Here is a 21250-nt window from a genome sequence, read left to right as displayed (position 1 = left end):
CAAGGCCAACGAACCCCTCCCAGGAGGAGTACAAAGAGCAGGAAATGCCAGGGCTCATCCCAGAGCAGCTGGGCTCCTGCAGCCCGTCCCACCGGCCAGGGGACACAGCTTCCCCATCGGTCAACGCAGGGCAGCTGAGGGAGGTGGTCATGCTCCTGTACAAGTCTCAACAAGGACACCCCTTGGCTCCTGCCTCTTTTCCTCAAAGCACAACAATTTTCCCACGAGGGAGGGAGCAAGGTGGATTTCAGCCTAATCCATTCATCCATCCAACCAGCCAGTCATCCACCTGATCACTTACTCATCTATGCATCCATCCTTCTATCCATCTCTCCATCCATCCATCCATCCAAGCATCCATCCGTCCATCCTTCTATCCATCCATCCATCCCCCTCCCTCCATGCACCCATCCACTCACCAGCCACCGGAGTGTACATTCACCTACGTGCCGATCCAACCATCCATCCATGAGTCTGTCCCCGACATTCATAGGGCACATGGTGCCAAACCATAAGGGCACCGGGTAAGACAAGTTCCTGCCCTTAGGGGATCAGTGAAGGAGAGAGACCAATAAACTGACAATTGCAGCATGCTTGTCATCTGCATGGTAGTGAACAGCAAGGGCACACGTGACATGCCATGAAGCTGCCTCGTCCGTAAGTTATGAGCCCGGGTCCCGATAACTGTATTTAGTGTTGTTACTCTGTCCGTCACATTTCTCAAAGCATTCCTGCTTCTGACCTGAGAAGGAAGCATGAAACTACCAGCGACAGAGGACGGTCCGGCAGCCCCTCCTCCAGGCAGCAGCCGGGCCTTTAGGGAGACACCGCAGTGAGGGAAGGGAGCTGGGTCTCCGTAGGGTGTAGGAGATGCGTGTGGAGCGTGGCGGGCGCTGGGAGGGGCTGTGGGACACGGGGACGGGGGCGCCGGGGAGGCCAGCGGGGCTGCCACACTCAGCCCGGCCCGTGACGGGGCCGGCTCCGCTGCGGCGGCCCCTCTGCCAGCGCCGTGCCAGCTTCCGCCCCTCCTGTCTCTTCACCGGCCCGGTCCACACACGGCCTTGGTGTCAGCGTCTGCTCCCCCGGGCGTGATTCGTGTGGGTGCCCCACATGCAGGTGACAAGCTTCAGGTTCACACCCCATCCTTCCTCATGCCTGCAGTCGGGCAGACACGCCTTTCAGACACTACAGGGACCCCCGGCCAAAAGAGTCCAGGTTCCCGGTGCCCAGAGGTCACCCTCACGCCCGCTCCGCAGGGCTGGGAGCCCACAGCATGTCACCACTGGTCCGTCTGCTCCGGCCGCCATAACAGACGCCACGGACGGGGCAGCTTAAACAGCAGCAGGGCGCTTCTCAGAGTCTGGAGGCCGGAGTCCAGGATCAAGGTGCCGCATGGCCGGTCTGGGGGTGCTCCTCCTGCCTCGCTGCCCTCCTCCTGCTCTCAGGACACGAATCCCTCGTGACCTCAGCTCACCCTCATCACCTCCCAGAGGCCCCACCTCCAGACACCATCGCGTTGGGGGTTAGGGCTCCGATGTATGGACCTGGGGACATTCCACCCAAAGCAATGAAGACTTGGTGCAAATCTTGGACATTTAGTGAATCCTGGTCCTAACACAGTGGCACCAGTGGTTTGCTTTCAGTTTCTGTCTAATCTTTACTCTTCGATCGGGGTGAAAGAATTCTTATTAGTTTGCGCTGAATAAAATTATAACCGATTTTAGCCCTAGGGAAATCACACAAACTTAGTTTTTGAATTCGTGATGAAACAGGAAGTTGTCCTCCGGGGATAATTCTGCTCTCCTGTGGGGCTGGATAGAGCCCAGCGGGGTGCCCTGTGGCTCAGGACGCGGGCGCCTCGCTCAGGGAGGCCTCGTCACGGGTGTTTCTTCACCGTGCCACAGCAACAAAAGCCGAGGCAATCAGCACACTGGTCATCAGACTGCAGTCATTAAAGCTCAGGGAAGATCCCGTGTGTCTCCTGCAGTGCTGGGGAGCCACGGCCCTTGGGCCAAGCCCAGACCCCTGCCTGGTCTTGTAAATAAAGTCTTATCGGCACATTTGCCTGCGTGTCTTCTGTGGCTATTTTGTGCTGTGACAGCAGAGCTGTGACACAGGCCACGCGGCCACAGCCTAACATTTGAGTTCCTGGCCCTTCCAGAGAGGCCAGTGGCCCCGGTGCACAGGAAGGGCCTGGTCAGCGGCTGAGGGACAAACGCAGGAACAGGACTGGCCTGGAGGCAAGAGGACGCTGTGCCGGGTGTGGGTGCCCCTGAGCAGCCGCTCAATAGAAGCACGGGGGCGACACAGCGGCCCCTCCGTCTGGGGGTGAGCCGGTGCGCTAACTCCCGACAGATCTCCTGACGGGAGGGCCTCCTGGCTCTGGAGCTGGGAAGGGGGTGCCTGCAGGCTGTGAGTCTTCACCTGCAGGGGTGCCACTTCAGGCGTCCTGTGCAGCCCTGAAACAAGGCAGGGCCATTCTCGCTCCTACAGAAAGACGGGGAGGCTCTTCCACCCGGGAAGCCAGTGCGTTCGAAGGGAGGGCTGAGGGTGCGGAGGCCCGAGAGAGCCGCCCACATGGCTGAGACCCCACCTCTGTTGCCCACAGCAAGGCGGGGCTCCCTAAGGCTGCCTCCCAGACGCGGGCCCTCATCCTCCTCGGGTCAGTTGGTTACAGGAAGAAAGGAGGGCCTGGTCCAGACAGAGACTGAGCCCAGAGGCTGGAATCGACCAGAAGGGCAACACGCCGGCGGGCACGGGCTCACAGGCCCCTGAGGGTCGGGTTCGTCGTGGATTCTCATGAAGTCTTCCTGGGCCCTGCTGGGTGCCAGCCTGCAGGACGCCATCACACCCGACACGTCCACAGCTCGCCTGCCCTGGGGGCGCCCTCCACACATTTTTCTATCCCAGCTGTTGGCATCTTAAAGCTGTAATCTCGGGAAGTGCCGACAGCCAGTTACAAGCTGCAGAAAAGGGCATTTTTAATTGATTCTCCATACTTCAAGCACAGCCATCTCCCTGCAGCTTCAGGCTATGTGTTTTCAACCTGGAAACTCAGCCCCTCTGTTCACGTCCAAGTTCCTGATTGGGAGGCCCAGCCTTTGCGGGGGGGCGGCCAATCCTGGGCACACTGGCCACATGCAGCCAGAGGAAGCTGGAAACCCATCTAAGGAATAAAGAAAGAAAAGCGCAGGGGCGTGGGGACGGAGCTCCACACCCTACACCCCAGACAGGGGGTGTTCATCACACCTGAGGCTCCAGGGAGGCTGCGGGAATCAAGCGTACCTGCCTCTTTAGTTGTAAAACCTGACTGGGAGGGTGAAACTGCGCCTTCCTTGGCCCTTCACCTCTCCTGGAGAGGAATCGGTAAGGATTCCCAGGGCCAGCACTCTGTAAGCCTTTTATTTGGAAATAATTTCAAACTGACCGAATAGTCCCAAGAATAGCGACTGTAAAGCTTAGCCTAACATTCCCACCAGGGCCGGCACTTTTTATAACCTAAGAGAGTTCAGTGTTAATCGACGTGAACGAGTGCACGTAAAGCCCTGAGCTCATGTCGCATTCCCACCTCACACACGACCCGTTGGGGCCGCAGAGAAATGCCGGCGGGTCCTTCCCGGCCCGGACGGGGCGCCAGGTGGACAGAGCAGCAGCGCCCGGCCCTTCCTTCTGAGCAGGTCCCGGCCACCGCCCCACGGTTCCAAAGCACGAGTGTCTGACGTGGCTTGTCCTCCCCCGGCTTCCCCACCGTTAGGATGACAGAGGCAGAGGGACCTCATGGGCACAGGGTCCAGTGAGGAGGTCCCAACGCATGTATTTGAGTGAAAAGCCTGGGAAGTCGTGGGGCACTGGCCCCGGGACATCTTTCATCTTATTGATTAAAGAGGGGCCTGAGGAGTGTCGCTGGGAAGTTGAGGACTTTGGTTCTAATGATGTGACGGCTGGGGTAAGGGCTGCGTGTTGAGTCAGTTTTGGAGGAAACGAGGGGAGGGGCAGGAGGAGAGACTGCGATTGGCCAACACAGTCTGTGTTTGTCAGACTGTGAAGGTCACCGAGCTGCGTCCTGCAAGAGGAAGTTGAACTTCTGAAGATTCCTTAAACCCACAGAGCAACTGAGAACAGAATGAGGGAGACTGGGAAGAACTCACGATGTGCCGCGCAGCGAACACGCCGTCCACGATGGCGCAGCAGAAGGCGGCCACCACGCCGAAGCTGACGAACACGATGGCCGCCACCAGCTGGAAGCAGAGACAGGAGAGGCTCAGTCTCGTCAGAAACCTTCCCCGAGCGCCCACCCACTCGAGGCCCCCTGCCCCGACCCCCGAGGTTGCTCTGCAGGGTCCTCACTTCCCACCATGGCCTCTCCAGACACCCTCCACGATGGCCGGGGCGGCGCCCCAGGCCCAATCCCACTGAGCAAGGCCCATCCTGGTTGCTTTGTTTACTTCACAGAGCAGGAGGCAGGAGCTTGTGGATGGGGAGTTGTGCCCCCCCCCCACGGCCTTGTGGGTAACTGCGGGCCTCCCAGGGTATTTAAACGGTTTGCAATCTCTTGCTTTGACAGACTCTGCTACAAAGACCCTAACTACATTCTACATAAAAGTCTGGGCTCACACACATGTGTTTCTGCAGGACCCTCTCCTGGAACACACAGGGACCCAAGCTTGCCAACAGGACAAGGTGGGGGGTCTCTGCACGTCAGAATCTGAGGGGACATGCGTTTCGCTCCCGCACCCCACAGCCAGACGCCCACCCCCTGAGGCCCCAAAGGACAGGGCTGGCTGTTCGTTCCTCGGTTCTGCCATCTGACGGCAGAAAGCCTCACTGTCACTGCATGTGCATTTCTCTGTTATTATCAAGGCTGAGAACCTGTTCTTACGTCTGTTTGGCCATTTCTTTAAACTTTTTTCTCTCTCTCGGGGAACAATTTCAGGTTTACCAAAACAGATAGCAAAAGTGGCACCAAAATTCCTGTATGTCCTGCCGCTGGCGACACCGAGTGTCCACCCCGCCAACCACGGCAGGACCCCCGTGGCAGCCACGAGCCATGGCGTCAGTGCATTTACTCCGTCCTAGAAGGTGTGTACAGTAACCGGGATTTCCAACCCAGACCTTGTGAACAACGAGCTGCGAGCTAGAGCACGATGCGTGCGTGCAGGCCGTCTGCCTTCAGCTTGGAGAACACGGCCAGCAGCTGCCTCCCACCACCCGCGCCCCTTGGTTGCCTCTTGCCCCGCGGCCGAGTCAGGCTCCGGGGCTACTGACCTGCCTCGCCCTCCCACCCTCAGCAGCCTGAGGGATTTGTTTCTTCAACAAAGCACAGGGACTGGCATGAAACGTGGGCTGGTTTGACAGACTGCAACTTTGAGTTCCGTTTTGACGTGAGACTCCCAGTGGCTACTCAAGGGACAGAATGGGCGGGAGGGCCACACAAGGCTGTCCCAAGGGGGAGGGTGGCCGGGCTCCCTCCTCGCAGCCCACAGGCCTGAGGCCCAGCCCCACATGTTGCTTCCAAGTGAAACCTGTCCCCTGACACCGCACGTCAGAGCTGTCGCCCAGCCTTGCGGGGGTCTCTGCCCTGCTGATCCCTTTGGTCCTGTGTCCCCATCCGGAGAAAGAGCCGTGCGGCTGACCTCTCCATGCGTCAGATCCATGCCCTGCAGGTGCTGTGTGGATGCAGGTGTGACAAGCCCGGCTGCTGCCGTTGGCCCTTCCCCCCATGTGACACGTCTGACAGCCATGGAGAATTGAACAGAAAGGACCCTGGGGACGCCCTGTGGGGAGCCACGCAGAGAACCGTGCCTGCTTCTGAGCAGTGGCAGCGACCTCGCCTTGCGGCTCTGCGGGGCCCCGGTCAGACCCACGGTCCGCCCAGGTGCTCTAGGTCCACGGGGCAGGAGCTGCCCTGAGACACGACGGGGGGTCCCACCCCAGCAGGGCCTCGATGCCGAGCAGGGAGGCCAGGGGCAGAGCCTCCCTCATTGCGGGGGAGGAAGACCGCGTGGTCCCTTCCCGTGAAGTTACTGCAAATAAATGCAACGCGGCTGGCTAAAGGGTGGTGGGAAAAATCACTGCAGAAACCACACCGAACCGAGCCTTCCCAGGCTTGTACTGCCTTGTGACAAACTACATGAAAACACATAAGAGACTCGGAAGGCACTTTTCCGCTGTCCCGGGGAGCCAGGCGGGCCCGCGTCTCCAGCGAATGAACGGCCTGCGTCTGCTCTGGCCGCCGCGTCCTCCCCGCTTCCTCCCCGGACCTTCCAGCCGCCCCCGGGCTCGCGCCCTTCGCACAGAGACGCTCAGCCCACGGTTCATGCTTCGTCGAGGCTGGAGCGCGAGGCCGCCCCGTCTCGTCTTAGCATCGGCCGGAGAGCAGGGCAGCTCCTGTGCCTCACCACAAGGCCCCCGGATGCCGTAGCCCGACGGGAAGGACGCGGTTCCTTCCGGCCAGAGGGGCCCAACACAGAGACACGACCTGAACAGCATCGCTTTGGAACCCCGGGTCCTTCAGCACACGGCACCCTTCTCATCCTGACGCCCCAGCCGTGTAGGGAGGGAAAGCCCCAGTTCTGACCTGGAATTCCCACCCAACCCTTACGGAGATGCCACAGCTACAGTCAAGTTCAGACGCAGCCCCGGCCCCTCCCAGACCCCCCAGTAGTTGTGACCTCAGCAAGGGAGGACGACTTGCAGGCACAAAAGCAACAGGAGAGCCAAACTGCTCCCCCAGCGCCTGCTTTGTCCCAGATGCCGGGCTGGCACCGGGTCCAGCCGTGCACTCGGTCCGGGATACCTGCTCCTGCAGACAGCCACGCAGCCTGCGGCCTGACACCCCTGGGATGGCACCGTTCCCCCTCCCCACCTCCCTCAGGGCTGCTGCCAGTGTCCCTAAGGAGTGGAGCTGTCCCCAGCAACGGCTCTCCTAGGACCAGTGGGTCTGCGGCTAGCCTGGTCCCCGGGACCTTGTCAGAAGTGGGTGTCTGCCCAGCCCCATGTGCTCCAGCACGGGTGCTGGTTCAGGAAGTCCAGTAAGCACTGCAGTCGCCTGAGACACTCCCAGAAGTGGCCCCTGAGGCCCTGTTGCTTCTCTCACCACCAGCGGGTGAGCAAAGCCATCGTCGGACCCGCTGCCCTGGTGAATCTTCCACGCACCAACTCAGTGCCTCAGAGGACGCCCTGCTCCACGCTGGCCAGTGGCCGGCTCCGACCCAACTGTGGCTCAGCCACAGTCTCGGCCGAGAGACCCTCACATCACACCTCCACCAGATTTCATCCAGGTCTCCACAGAAAGCACACAACTTCCGAAGTGTCTCCTAGCACGCAGGGCTGCCCGCGGCTGGGTGTGTAAACGTGTTCTGACCCGGTTTGCACACGTCCCCATGACCTGAACGTCCTCGTCAACCTTCCGCTGACTCTGCTTGGCTGCCCGTCCTCCCGCTGCCCTGGAAAAAGTCAAAGTCACGACCTCACACGTGGTAAACTCGGCCCTGGGGTGACCACACACGCGATATTGCCCGGGGACCACCAGGGTCCAGCTGACAGTGCTGGGAAAGACACTGGAAGTTCTCTCCTCCGACGCTTTGGGCTGGAAATAGGAAACGGGCCGGGACGAGCCGCTGCCTCTCGGCCAAGGCCTGCACGTCCTGGTTCCGGTCACAGCCGCCACGTCCTTTCCAGGCCTTGCTGCCCCTCAAGCAGCCTAGTGGTTTAGCAACGTTCGCGCAAGGACCCGCCCACGCCCCGAAGGCCGCTCTCTAATACGAGGGCTGCCGGACCCGACAGATGTTGCAGACAGGGTCTGTCTGTGACTCTAGCAACTAAGGAAGGCGCTAGATTAGGGTTGGGACTGTGTCTCCTTGTCCTGTCAGGGTCTCTTCTGGGGGAAGGTCATCTTCAGATCTCAGCTGGGCCCACAGAGTTTACTACATTCCAACAGGGGAAAGTGATTTTCAAAGACAAACACCAAACAGATAAGGGTGTGATAAGAAGGAGGCTGCCTGGAGCCAGAGGGACGGAAGAAAGTGGAGAGAGACGGGAGGGTCCAGGCAAGAGGCCACGCGGCTGAGCCAGGACCAGGGAAAGTGAGAGCTGTGGACACACACACCGAGGAGAAGGCGGTAACACCTTAGAGAACTAGAAGAGAAGAGCAAACTTAACCCAGAACCAGTAGAAGCAAAGGCACCAGGAGAGGCTTAAGCAGAGATAAAAGAAACAGAGAACAGAAAAGCAGCAAAGAGAATCGAGGCAACCACAGGTTGGTTCTTTGAAACTGTTAACACAATTGACGTGCCTTGTTTGGTGCTCGGCCTTATCTGCCGACAGCGTCCACCTTCCTGCCCCGGCCTGGGAAGAGGCCTTCCAGCCCTTCTCTGCCTTCACTGCCTCTCCCCTGTCCGCCCCAAGGGCCCCCCAGCTGCATGTACAGGTCGAAGCCCCATGAGTTCAGGGCCTCCCCCACCGCCCAGCCCCAGCCCCCAGCTCAGCATCGTGCAGCTGTTCCAGGAAGCATTCGGTGAAGAAAGAACTGGACGGTGTGCAGGCCCTTTGGTGGAGCACGGGGTTGGAGGTGGGACAGCGTGTGAACGTGGCCACCACCCTCCCACCCCTGCCTGCCAGGAACCCCGTCACTAGTGGGCCCTCACGGGGAAAGCCCAGCCCCCCCTGCACAGCCTCCACGTGGGTCACCGTGGACCTCGCAGGCTTCCTCCCCGATGGCCCTCGGATCCCCCAGCACCCCAATGTCTGCCTGCCCAGCCCTCGAGGTCTTGCTGTCTCAGCCCCGCCCAGCTCAGTCCTGGGCGGGGCAGAGACCAGCTTGGCTTCTACACAGGAAGGTGAACGGCCGAGGAGACTCCCGTGATGTCAAGACCCGGAGCAGGGGGTGCCGGAGGGCACAGCCAGGACCCTCTGGCACAGCACTCGAAGGAACAGAAGCCCAACAGATGGAGGCCGGCCCCCTGATCCTCTGCGGGAAACGCGCTTCTACCGCTAAGGGACATCCCATCAGTCCTTCTAGTTCAGGGGGTTTTAACTATGTTCCAGGAAGATTCCAGTGTCTGCGTCTGTGTGTGTATCTCTGTGTGTGTGTCTGTGTGTGTATATGTGTGTCTGTGTGTCTCTGTGTGTGTCCGTGTATGTGTCTCTTGTGTGTGCGTGTGTGCGTGTGTCCGTATGTGTGTCTCTTGTGTATGTGTGTGTCTGTGTGTGTGTCCGTGTATGTGTCTCTTGTGTGTGTGTGTGTGTGTCCGTGTATGTGTCTCTTGTGTGTGTGTGTGTGCATGCACGTACATATGGCTGGGGGTGGGTGGAGGCGGCCGTTAACAAGCTGCTTTAAGCCCTTAACTTCTGCATCCCCGGCCGTGGGGACCAAGCTAGACTGCAGAGCTGTTGGTGAAATCAGGGACTCTGATGTCTGGGCAAGAAGAAAGCGAGAACTCATTCGTCAATGGGAAAATATCAAAAGCTGACTCCGTTGAGGGCATTCTTTGGACATCACTGGAGACTAATGCCGTAACGGGCAGAGATCGTGGAGGAGCCATTTGTAATGATTAGATTCCACCCCTTAGCTTGAGGAGAGTAAAATGTTTACAGGCAAAATTATACCATGTCTGGGACTTGCTTCAAAATACCACTCAAGATCAGTCATGAGTCGACAATGGATGAAGTTGGGAGATGGATACAGAGGGTTTGTTATACTATTCTGTCCACTTCTGCATATATTTAAATTTTTTCTATTGCAAAAAATTAAAATAAAGAGAAAGCAAGGGCTTCCCTGGTGGCACAGTGGTTGAGAGTCCGCCTGCTGATGCAGGGGACACGGGTTCATGCCCCGGCCCGGGAAGATCCCACATGCCGCGGAGCGGCTGGACCCATGAGCCATGGCCGCTGAGCCTGCGCGTCCGGAGCCTGTGCTCCGCAACGGGAGGGGCCACAGCAGTGAGAGGCCCGCGTACCGCAAAAAATAAGAAGAAAAATAAAAATAAAAATAAAAATGGGCAAAGGACTTGAATACATGTTTCTCAATAACAACCAGAAACAGATATATAAAAAGCCAATCAGCACACGTAAAGAAGCTCAACATCATTAGTCATCAAGGAAATACAAATCCACGATGAGACCCCACTTCACACCCAACAGAATGGCCAGAGTAGAAACAGACGATAGCACACACTTTACCCATGGTAGGTCTACGTGTAACATTTTGAGGAGCTGCCAGACTGTTTTTCAAAGTGGCTGCACCATTTCACATTCCCGCCAGCTGTGTGCAAGTCTCCACCTTGTCCACATCTTCACACACCCGTGAAAGCCCAGGGCAGCCACTGTGATCCTGGTGATACATCAGGATGATGGCCGGTGCAGGTAGAGGCGAAACACCAGCGCAGTCTGATACGATGATTTGGAGATGAGACAGAAACAGCGTACGGTCCAACCGCATCCCCCCTGAACCCTCTCAGAGGTCAGCACTGGCGGCACAATGATTTGGCAAAGTTCATTATTGTGAATTAACTAAGAATTAACTATTCTTATAGCTCTCTTCCCCAAAGCACTGCATCAACAAGACAGATTCCAAATTGAAATGATCAATGAAAAGTCAGGTTTGTAACCTGACTGATCAAGGTTGGCCCTCATACGTCCCACAGACAAACAGTTGTAGACATGCCCTCTGCAAAGACCTCTGAACCACGGTTCTCCTGGTTTTCCACTGACCCCTTCTCTCTCTTCAGTCTGGGAGAGCCGTCGTCACACCCCAGACGTAGGAGGAGATGCCAGGCTCCTGACTCAAGGACAGATGTTCACACACGCATGTTTTTGCCTGAACCTTATACACCATGATTTAAACTAATTGCCAACTTTCCCAACCCACCCCATCCCCTAAACTTTTCTTCCCGTGGCCCAACCTTAGCTGCTAAGACACCACATGAGGTTGTAGACTGTACCCTACAATCCCAGGGGCAATGCTCACTGCCTAAGATGTGAATGGCACCCACTCAACCCTGAGTCCTGGGGTGGACCGTCCACAGCCTGGGAAGCTAGGCACTGACCCTGGGGGTGCTGGATTGGGGCAGGGGCTTTCCCAGGAACACCCACAGCTATAGGGGCAGCACTCCCCCCCGCCGCCGCGTACAGCCCCACGAACCCCATTTGAAAGAAACAATGCACATTCTTACCATTTGCTTTCTATTCTCCACCAGGTTGATGCCAATAATTCCTAAGAAAGATCCGAAGCCCAGCTGACACCAAAGGAAAACAAGGGAGAAAGCGCTCAGGTTACACGCCTGGCAGCCTAATGCCGACAGGGAACAGTGACCACCCACCTCAGGACATCCTATCAAAAAGCAAGGCCAGGGCCTCCCTGGTGGCGCAAGTGGTTGAGAGTCCGCCTGCCGATGCAGGGGATACGGGTTCGTGCCCCGGTCTGGGAGGATCCCATATGCCGCGGAGCGGCTGGGTCCGTGAGCCATGGCCGCTGAGCCTGCGCGTCCGGAGCCTGCGCGTCCGGAGCCTGTGCTCCACAACGGGGGAGGCCACAACAGTGAGAGGCCCGCATACCGCAAAAAAAAATTAAAAAAAAATTAAAAAAAAAAAAAAAAAAAAAAAGCAAGGCCAGCCATCCCCCCCTCACAGAGCCCGAAGCACTAAGTGGCAGGTAGGTTCATGCCCGTTGGGGTGGGCTTCTCGGGATCCATCAAAGCCAGTGATCGGAATAGAAGCTGCTGAAACAGACCTGTCTCATCTTCTGTGTTCAAATGTTTTAACTCCTACGTCAGTTTAACTCTCGATTCCGGGAAAAGAGTGTCACGTGCCCCCCACCCAGACAGCAGAACTTCCTCATGGTGACCCATCCTCCACGCCTGGTGGTCAGGGAGAGGCCCGCCTGAGAGCTTCTCCTGGGCCATCGTCGGAGGACGGCGGACCCCTCAGGGAGGATCATAGGAAGCTGGAACCAAGGGTGTTTCAGACACGGACATGGCTGACACCCCTTAGAAATGAGCTTTTGACTCAGGTGAGCAGGCAGACAGGTAATCTTGGGGCAGGAAGAGGTGGGACGGGGGCTCCAGCCCAGGCAGGAAGGGCACCCAGGGGCTCTTGAGAACCAGTCCTCGGCCTCAGCTCTCGGCCTGGGTGCAGGTGACACTGGGACATCGGAGAAACACCACGACTGTGCTCGTCTTGCATCACCCGAGTGTGCCCCGGGGTGCCGGTGGCCTCATCCCCCCACACCCACCTGGGAAGAACTCCTAAGCTTCCCCTCAGCCTGAAGAACAGAGTTCCAGCAACGCCAGGGGAGGCACCGCTCAAAGCAGCCGGTGACAAGCCCCTCTCAGAGGCACAGGGCTGCCCCGAGACCCCGCACGGGAGCCCGCCCAGTGGGTGACCCTCGCCTCTGCCCGGCCCGTCAGATTCTGAGTGACCACGCGAAGCAGGGGCAGCAGCCTGAGGACAGCCGAGCGACTGGCCCACACAGCTGTGGCATCTCTAACCATGGTGCCAGATGTAATGCACTAAAAATGAGACCTATTTATGTCCAAGGATGTCTTTACCTACAAGTATTATATCGACAGAGACGGACGTGAATGCACAGATGTGGTTTTCACCAATAATTTAAGAATTCTCAAGGAGTGAGGGAAGATGAGCATTTTCTTCAAAATATCACAATCCCACTCCAACATAAATGTATTAAAATATATCTATTAAGTTTCGCTAAGTTGCATTTTTTTGGATTTGAAAAAATTCCTCTTTCCAAAATGTTGAGGTGTTTGCATCTTCTCACCCAGTGTCTTCCTAAGACCCGCCCTTGCTGTAAGTCTCAAGGTCGGATGCCGTGTGTCCACAGAAGTGACTCTTATCCACATTTTCTTTGAGCAAACCTCATCTGTTATGTCCACTGTTTGCTTTCAGAACGGTTGAGCTGAAGCCAATTTCACTCTGGCTCTCACCCAGGAGTCAGGTTCTCTGCAGAGCGAGGCTCTGAGCACACCCAGGATGCTCTGAAGGTGACCTCCAGGTGAACTCCTGAACCAGTGACACGTAGAGAACACTGCAAAATCCTACTCAAGACTGACCTGCTCTGCAGGTCACCTGGGGGGATGCGTGCTCACAGCTGCCGGCCTCCACATCCCCGGCTCCCCTACTGTCCAGGACACAGGCCGGGAAGCAGAGTCTCACAAGAGTTCACTGAGAAAACTATCTGCACAGACACTATTTATGTAGGTTTACTCAGAAAGTATACACAGGAAGATAATGTAGATTTATAAAGCACAGATAAAATATAAAAACAAAGAAAATAGGGCTTCCCTGGTGGCGCAGTGGTTGGGAGTCCGCCTGCCGATGCAGGGGACACGGGTTCGTGCCCCGGTCCGGGAAGATCCCACATGCCGCGGAGCGACTAGGCCCGTGAGCCATGGCCGCTGAGCCTGCGCGTCCGGAGCCTGTGCTCCGCAGCGGGAGAGGCCACAGCAGTGAGAGGCCACGTACCGCACACACACAAAAAGAAAAATATAAAGAGAAAATGAATGATATTTGTAAAATATATTTTCATCCTTGCTAAAAATGTTCTCAACATCAGGCCTAATCTGGACGATACCTCTAGTGAGAGTAATGAGATTCAATAAGCTTCATTTTTTAAAGTCTTGGTTCAGCACTTTGTGACACAGCCCCTCAGGGCTCTGGCGCATTTGCAGGGCATCATATCCGATAAAAAGCAATTTCACAGACGCTCCCTGAGTGTGATGCAGATGCTTGTTGGAGCAAATTTTACTGCCCACAAATGGACATAATTCCACAGTTCAGAAGTCTGGATGATTCTGGATTTGGGGGCGGCTGTTGCCAGATCTGGCTGGGCTGTGGGTTTACCTCGTGGGGTTATTGCCCAGAAGCGGAAGTGAGGACCACGTCAGCTCGTTTTCCTGCTGATCCCATGCGGTCCCACGAACGCACCTGCTATCCAGGTTTCGTGGCATCTTTTAAAGCTCTGAGTCCAGTTTCCGAGGGGTGGTTTGCTCAGCTTGGTCTCATGGGGCTAAAATCCAGGTGTCACAGGGCTGGTTCTCCCCAGGCACTCTGGGGAGACTCTGGGCCAGGGCCTGTTGCGCCTCTTGGCTCCGACCCCTCTCCTTCCCCTCCCCCACCTCTCAGGACCCTGTGCCCCACTGGGCCACCTGAGCATGCAGGATAATCGCCCTAAACCTCCACCTCGGGGGACTGGGGTGGAGAGTGTCAGCAGCACACGGACATCTGTGTCCCCGTGGCCCCCAGGCCCCCCGACCGGCAGACCCCAGGAACCGCGCCACTCACAATGATCCCGGGGTAGTAGCCGCCCATGGTCACGTTCTCCGTCCTGGTGGTGGCAGCCAGGCCGACGGTCAGGATGGAGGTGGACACCACCAGCAGAGACCCCACAAACCACAGGGAAGTCTTCTTTCTTCTCGCAAACCCTTCTGGGGAGGACAAACAAGGAGCCAGCTGGTAAGGGGCTGGGCTTGGGGAGGGGGGCCCCAGGACCTCGAGCGCATCCCGGGTCAGCCTGGCTGTTTGCTGTAGCCCCGCTGCTCGCTGGCAGGAGCCTGGGACACACTCCCCAGGGACCACCACCGCCTGCTTCTTCCCCGCCCATCCCCGTCCTCAGAGCGGGACCCCTCGCCACCCCTGCACCCACCCTGAGGACTCACCATCGTCTCCTACAGGGCACCCAGACCCCGCCGGTAGCCCTGCACGGCCGCCCTCCCCTGTGGCTCCCACCGCACCCAGGGGTTTCCAGGGACTGTCACCACCCACACGTCCGGACGACGAGCCCCGTGAGGGTGGGCGGGGGCCCTACCACCTGAGACAGTGCCTGCGCCTAGCAGGTTCTCCGTAAATATCAGGGGCTGGCTGAGCCCTCCCCGGGTTCCAAGCCCCCCAACGGCCTCCGCCCTGGCTTCACCCCACACGGCAGCAGCCACGCCGGCCGCTTATGGAGCACCTGCTCCGCGCCTGGTCTTACTGAGCACTTTACCTGCATTACCAAGCACCCCTGGGCCTTGCCAAGTCCGCGACCCGGGGCCCTGCCCTACTCCACGACTGCACAGAGGACCTCTGCACCCTGCCCTGGGCCAGGCCAAGCAGGTCCCACACAGAGAGGGGGCACGCTTCCCTCTGGGATGGCCAGCACGTCCACGCCGCTCCGTGGGTGCACTTGTGCCGCCGTGTCCACACCGAGCCGTTCCCCGGAGGGCCGGCATCCTGCTGTTCTTCCACTCCTGTACCTGGCTCAGCGCCAAACACGTGGGTGATCAAATGGGAGGGGGTGGAAAGAAAGTATAAAATTGTGCAGAGCCCGCCGCTGCCCACCTGCACGTCCATGACCCTCTCCCCTTATCAACAGGCCCCAGTTATTGGATGCGGAAACACGCCAGCTGAAAGGTGGCATTTTCCAGCCTCTGCTCCAGCTGGGTGATTGTGTTCTCAGCAAATAATCCCCATCTCAACAAGGAATGTTGGGTGGGACCTACAGGAAATCTCTTAAAGGAGCCAGTCCCTTTGCCTTTCTCCCCTTCATCCTTCCCGCTGCCTGGAATGTGAACATCAAGGTGGAGCCCCTGCAGCCACTTTGCACCATGAGGGAACCTTGACAGTAGAAGTCGCTCACACAGAGACGCAGAGCAGAAAGACAGCCCTGGGGTGTCCACCTCCACACTTTGATCAGGAAACAGAATGGAATCTCCAGACTAGAAACCACTAGTTTGGATGTTGGTATCTGTAGCCAAACCTAATTTTAACTGTCACAGAACTCAAGAAAGCAAGAAAGGAAACCTTCCATCACTGGCACCTTCCTCCCTCAAGCCTTGACTTCTGGATTTTGTGTGAACCGTTCTTCCTCTCGTGTGTCTCAGGGAAGGCAAGGAAGCCTCACTTACAAGAACCGTAATTGTAATAATTATGACAGCTCTTCGATCTCAGATATGCCTGTTCCTATGTAGTCATCAGCAACCGCACAACGGACGCAGAGACACAGGCCAGGCAGAGGGCAGGACGAGACTCCACTCTGAACACAGCCATGCTGGTGTGTTTCGTTTGTTGGAAGGTTAACCATCTTCATCCCTGTGACCCCAAAACAAAACAGGATGAAAGAAAGACGTGGTGCTTCTTCCCACAACAAAGTTTTTACATTGACGTGTGTACGTGTGTGTGTGTGTGTGTTTGGTGCGGAAGCAGCTGCTCAGTTGACCTCAACCCCTGTCTCAGATGACCCCAGGCCCCCCGCCCAGACTGTGCCTTTGAAGATTTACACGCCCGTCCACAGTCTCGTCAGCAAAGTTTAACGGCAGGTCAAGGTCACGCCACCCAAGAAAGGGATTGTCACGCACTCAGAAATAAATTACACACAACTCTGAGTCAACGTGCTCACTCAGAATCACTTGGCCAGCCCGGCAACGCCGCTTCTACCCACTGGCCTGGCGAGGGCGAAGCTCTCAGGAAGGTCACTTCATTTCCTGCGAGGCCCTCACCTCCCTTCACCTGCCCTTTCATTGCTGTTTTCTCGTAGTTTTTACTGCAAATATATAAGAACTGTTGAGGGTGAACCATTTATAGGAGTGTCTACAGAAGCACAGCCACAGGTGCTAGGAGACGATTTACGCCTTTGGGACCCAGCAGCCCTGGGGTCCCCTTGGTGGGCTTTTCTCTTGTTCGCTATTATTCATGGCCTCTTACTTGCAAAGTCGTGTGCATGCAGACAGCAAACACTTATTTTCCTTGCATGTATTTAGAGCCTGAAACCGAGGATACAAGTACAAGTTGGTTTTCCCCAGAGTCAGAAAGATCAGCGGTTACAGCCGATCTGGGGTGTCTGTAGGGAAATGGGACAGAAATGGCAAAGCCACTTTGAAAATGAGTGCGTGAGAGGAAAAAAGAAGGCTCCCCTCAGGCGACATTCTGCTCTGGGTGATTAACTTTAGAAAGGCAGGTACATTGGAAAACAATGGACACAAAAGTTGAAAACACACCCTCTTCTATGTTTTGGAAGTTAGTGAAGCTGGTACCATGGAAGTTGATGAGACACTCACGCCAGGGTCCTCCGGCAGTCGTGGGGGGTGGCATTCCAGCCTCCGCCCCGCCCACCCGCCCCTCAGGGTCACCTCTCCCTTGTGCCGCCCGCCCTTCCAGCCCCCGAGCCCCTGCGGATGGACCCAGAGCAGCACCCCTCCTTATCAGCGGCTCTCCTCAACTGTTCTTCCTGAGGTTCCGTCCCCATCTCCGTTGCAAAATGTTTTTTAAGAGCAAGAAGGCAGGGGTTTCCCTGGTGGTGCAGTGGCTGAGAGTCTTCCTGCTAATGCGGGGGACGCGGGTTCGAGCCCTGCTCTGGGAGGATCCCACATGCCACGGAGCAACTGAGCCTGTGAGCCACAGCTACTGAGCCTGCGCGTCTGGAGCCTGTGCTCCGCAGCAAAAGAGGCCGCAATAGTGAGAGGCCCACGCACCGCGATGAAGAGTGGCCCCCGCTTGCCACAACTAGAGAAAGCCCTCGCACAGAAACGAAGACCCAACACAGCCATAAATAAATTAATTAATTAAAAAAGAGCAAGAAACTAAATTTTCTGGGACTAAGTATTTGAGAAAATTATCAAATGCCCTCCTCCTCAAAGGACTTTTTGCTATTTTCCCTAATTTAATGCATTACACGTCTATTTATGCTCAAAATAATTAATTGATGTCTCAGCACTTGCTTCAAACCACAGTTCCGGCCGCTGGGCTTTGTCTCTTAGCTCCTGTGGGCCCGTCTGGCAGACCCCCTGTGGCGATATTCTGGTTCTGAAGGTTCTTGGCTCCCCTTTGATATGTCCCTTTAGGTCGGTCGCGTGATGAGCGGGGACCTGAGGGGCCCCACCAGGCAAACGGTTTTGCTGGGACCTTGTCAAGTCCATTAGTGACATTCTGACAGGTTACGTCAAACATCTCCTTCGGGACCGTGTAAAGCTTCCTAGGAGCCATTTTCAGTATAAATTCACCATTTCACCAGGCTTTCCCTAGTATGACTTTCCCTCTGACACTTCTACATGACAAAAATCACAAGATGCAAGCTGTCCTCCTTGTCAGGATTCCTATTGCGAGTTCCGAGTTTACCGTGAGGTCTGGAGAGACAGGCAGGTGGGAAAGGAATGCTTCTGAGCGACCTCATCCCAATGACACAAACTGGAATATTTTGATTCCAGGTACAACAGGGATGACAAAGAGAAGAGTCCCAACCTTCAATAGTCTTTATAAATAGAGGGTTTTGCATAAAAAATAAGACAAGAAATAACCTCGAGAAAAGAAGGTAGGGTATCTTTCTAATTGCCGTAAGACATATGCATTTTTAGGTCAAGTTTTGGAGAAAACGGGGTCCACGTTGAAGGAAAAAAACAGAATTCCCTGCATTGCTCCCTCGGCCTTCCTGTCCCATTAGCAGGAGTCTTACTGTGTGTGTTGTTACAACTGAAGCATCCTTAAGGCGGTGCCCTGACTCCTAGTTAAAATCTCTACTATGAGGCTTATAGCACTGGTGGTAACTTACACGAACGCTGCCAGACCTGCTGAGTGATCGCGCGCAGCCCCCCCCCACCCGAGCCCTGCAGAAGGAGGACCTGAGAGCAGGGGCCCTGGGGACCTTGCTTGATGCCGGTCACCGAGCCTGTATCTCCTCCTGCTGAATGAATGAGGGAACCTCGGTTTCCTGATCTGCAAAGCGGGGGCATGACAACCCCATGCTTGCCTGCCTCTTCACTGTGATAGGATGCAGTGAGAGAACATCCGTGAAAATTCCAGATGCGCGTCTGTGCGCATAATGGACATATGGTCGCGGGTGGTGCTAGCGTTAAGGTGAAGCAGCACTGACTCCTACCCGGTGCTCTCCACCTGGGAGCGGAGGGGGCACGTCTGGGGCTGTGGGGCTGAGGCCAAATCTGCGTCTCACCTGCCTGCTCACTGTTCTCCTGACTCCAGCCTGTGCAGAATGTCGCTCCCCAGGAGCCCCGCCAGCTCCCTGCACCTGCCGCCTCCCCTCCCAGCCTCCTCTCAGCCTCTTCCCAACCTCCTTCCAGCCTCCCCTCCCAGCTTCGTCCCAATCTCCTCCCAGCCTCCCCTCTCAGCCTCCTCCCAGCCTCCTCCCAGCCTCCCTTCCCAGCCTCCTTCCAGCCTCCCTTCCCAGCCTCCTCCCAGCCTCCTCCCAGCCTCCCTTCCCAGCCTCCTTCCAGCCTCCCTTCCCAGCCTCCTCCCAGCCTCCTCCCAGCCTCCCCTCCCAGCCTCCTCCCAGCCTCCCCTCCCAGCCTCCTCCCAGCCTCCCCTCCCAGCCTCCCCTCCCAGCCTCCCCTCCCAGCCTCCCCTCCCAGCCTCCCTTCCCAGCTTCCTCCCAGCCTCCTCCCAGCCTCCTCCCAGCCTCCTCCCAGCCTCCCCTCCCAGCCTCCTCCCAGCCTCCCCTCCCAGCCTCCTCCCAGCCTCCCCTCCCAGCCTCCTCCCAGGGAAACAGACAAAGGCACAAGGACGTGCCCTCAGCCAACAATTTCCCTTTTATTTTGCTTTTACACAGAACACATCCCCCAGGGCATGAGTGCAGACATGTAAGGTAGAAGATACCCATAATCCTGTCCCAGCTACACTCCAGTTTAGTATTTTTAAATAAAAAACGAACTCTCAGTATTTTTTAAATTTAAAGTTCCTCCTCAGAAGAAAATTCTAAGTCAAAAATGCTATTTTTGAAATCAAGTCATTCTAATATAATGATGGTAATAATTGTAAGTAGTTAATAACTAGTCATAACAACTAGTTGTCATTATAATAAGTAATTGTTTTCCAGGAGGATGGTACACGTGTAGGTCAGTCTGTCACAGAGCATTTGGCTTTACAGGGCGGTGGGTATAGAATTGTTTCTTTTAGGAAGAAGCCGGATGCCTTGATTATCATTTAAAAATCAAGCAACATCACTAATCTGTTTTTTTAAGAGACTTTGCAAAGCCACTGCACACAGGGCTGGGAGGTGAACCCCTGCGTTCTCCACTGGACCCCCTGTGAAGCAGCGGCGAACCCCGAGGCATCACCACCCCTCCGCCCGTCCGTCAGAGCCCGGCTCGCCGTGGAACTACCTTCTCGTTTCTTGAAGCCTTCCCGGCCTCCCCGTCAGGCAAACACCCCCATTACTCCCCTCCCGGCCACTTCCCGGTAGAGAGACAAAGGCGCCGGCTTCCTGTGTCCCGCCGCCTGGCTTCAGCTGCATCGGGCTTGGTGGGAAATCCGCGAATTCGAGATTCCGTGAATTTACGGGGGAGAAGCCTGGGGAGGGCGCGGATGAGGCGGACAGCCGCGCGAAGAATGCCCTAAGGGCCTTGGTCACTTTCAAGCAGGAAGAAGCCACCTGGCCCCACGAAATGACCTTTTCCTAGAAATTTTTGGAGCCTGAAATGGGGTGGAAGAGATGGCAAAGGAGTGCGTTGTAAGGTTTTATACGGATCGTCGTCTATTGCTCGTAGTAAAGGACAGCGGAGAACGAGACCGGGAGAGACGGGCGCCAAGTCTGGACGCTCAGGAAAAAGCGGAGGGAGAGGGCCTGTGCCCGCGCCCAGGGGCCCCGGCGGAGCTCGGGCGCCGGAAGACCGGAGCCTGGCTCACCTGTGCGCTCACCTGTCGTGTCCAGCAGGGCCAGGGGCCCGGGCACCGGCGGCGGGAGCGGCTGCATCCCGGGGGCTGCTCCGGGTGGGAGGGGCTGCTTGCTCTCCCGCTGCGACAGCGACCGTGGGGCGCGGTGGCCGCGAGGACCAGATGCCCGAGCACCGCCCCTCCGGTCAGCGTCTGTCCGCTCGCCTCCTACCTGCGCCCCGCCCCTCGCCCCGCCCCCTGCCCGCCTCCCGGTTTTCCCGGAGCGCAAGCACCAGGGAAGGGAAGGCGGTGCAGCGGGGGACTGAGAGCCAGCTCCCACCCCCCGCCCCCCGCCCCGGGCTTGGCACTGGCAAACCTTTAAAGGTGGGACGGTAATAGTATTGAGAATCTGGGGGAAGGAACCCGCGTGCGCTGCTGGTGGGGTGACGCCCGCTGTGACCACAGCAGTGTTTGGGAAAGTCGAAGATGGGTCCCTACAAGCCAGCAATTCCCTGCTTAAGGACAAGCCCAAAACCTGTGGTTCCAGGCCCAGGCTGCCCTGAGAATCATCTAAAGACCCTCTTTTTAAAAATTACTGCTGTCCTGAGCCAACCCAGACCAGTCCAATCCGAATGTCTGGCAGTGAAGTAATTGTTAGGGG

At 56.9% G+C, this 21250-nt stretch overlaps 1 protein-coding gene across 1 annotated transcript in view; it reads right to left on the bottom strand.

Annotated features, from left to right (window-relative positions):
• TMEM255B (transmembrane protein 255B) overlaps positions 1–20689 on the bottom strand; it is a 32041-nt gene extending 11352 nt beyond the window's left edge. The window contains exons 1-4 of the mRNA XM_060080243.1: positions 20635–20689; positions 14299–14441; positions 11172–11234; positions 4149–4238 (exon numbers count right to left, since the gene is read on the bottom strand). Of these exons, the coding sequence (XP_059936226.1) occupies positions 4149–4238; positions 11172–11234; positions 14299–14441; positions 20635–20689 (351 nt within the window). The remainder of the gene's footprint in view (positions 1–4148; positions 4239–11171; positions 11235–14298; positions 14442–20634) is intronic.
• Positions 20690–21250: the final 561 nt, after the last annotated feature.

Source organism: Mesoplodon densirostris, chromosome 17 (assembly GCF_025265405.1).
Source record: "Mesoplodon densirostris isolate mMesDen1 chromosome 17, mMesDen1 primary haplotype, whole genome shotgun sequence".
NCBI lineage: Eukaryota > Metazoa > Chordata > Mammalia > Artiodactyla > Ziphiidae > Mesoplodon > Mesoplodon densirostris.
The sequence above is the reverse complement of the archived record's forward strand: the minus strand, read 5'-3'. Positions and strand labels throughout refer to the sequence as shown.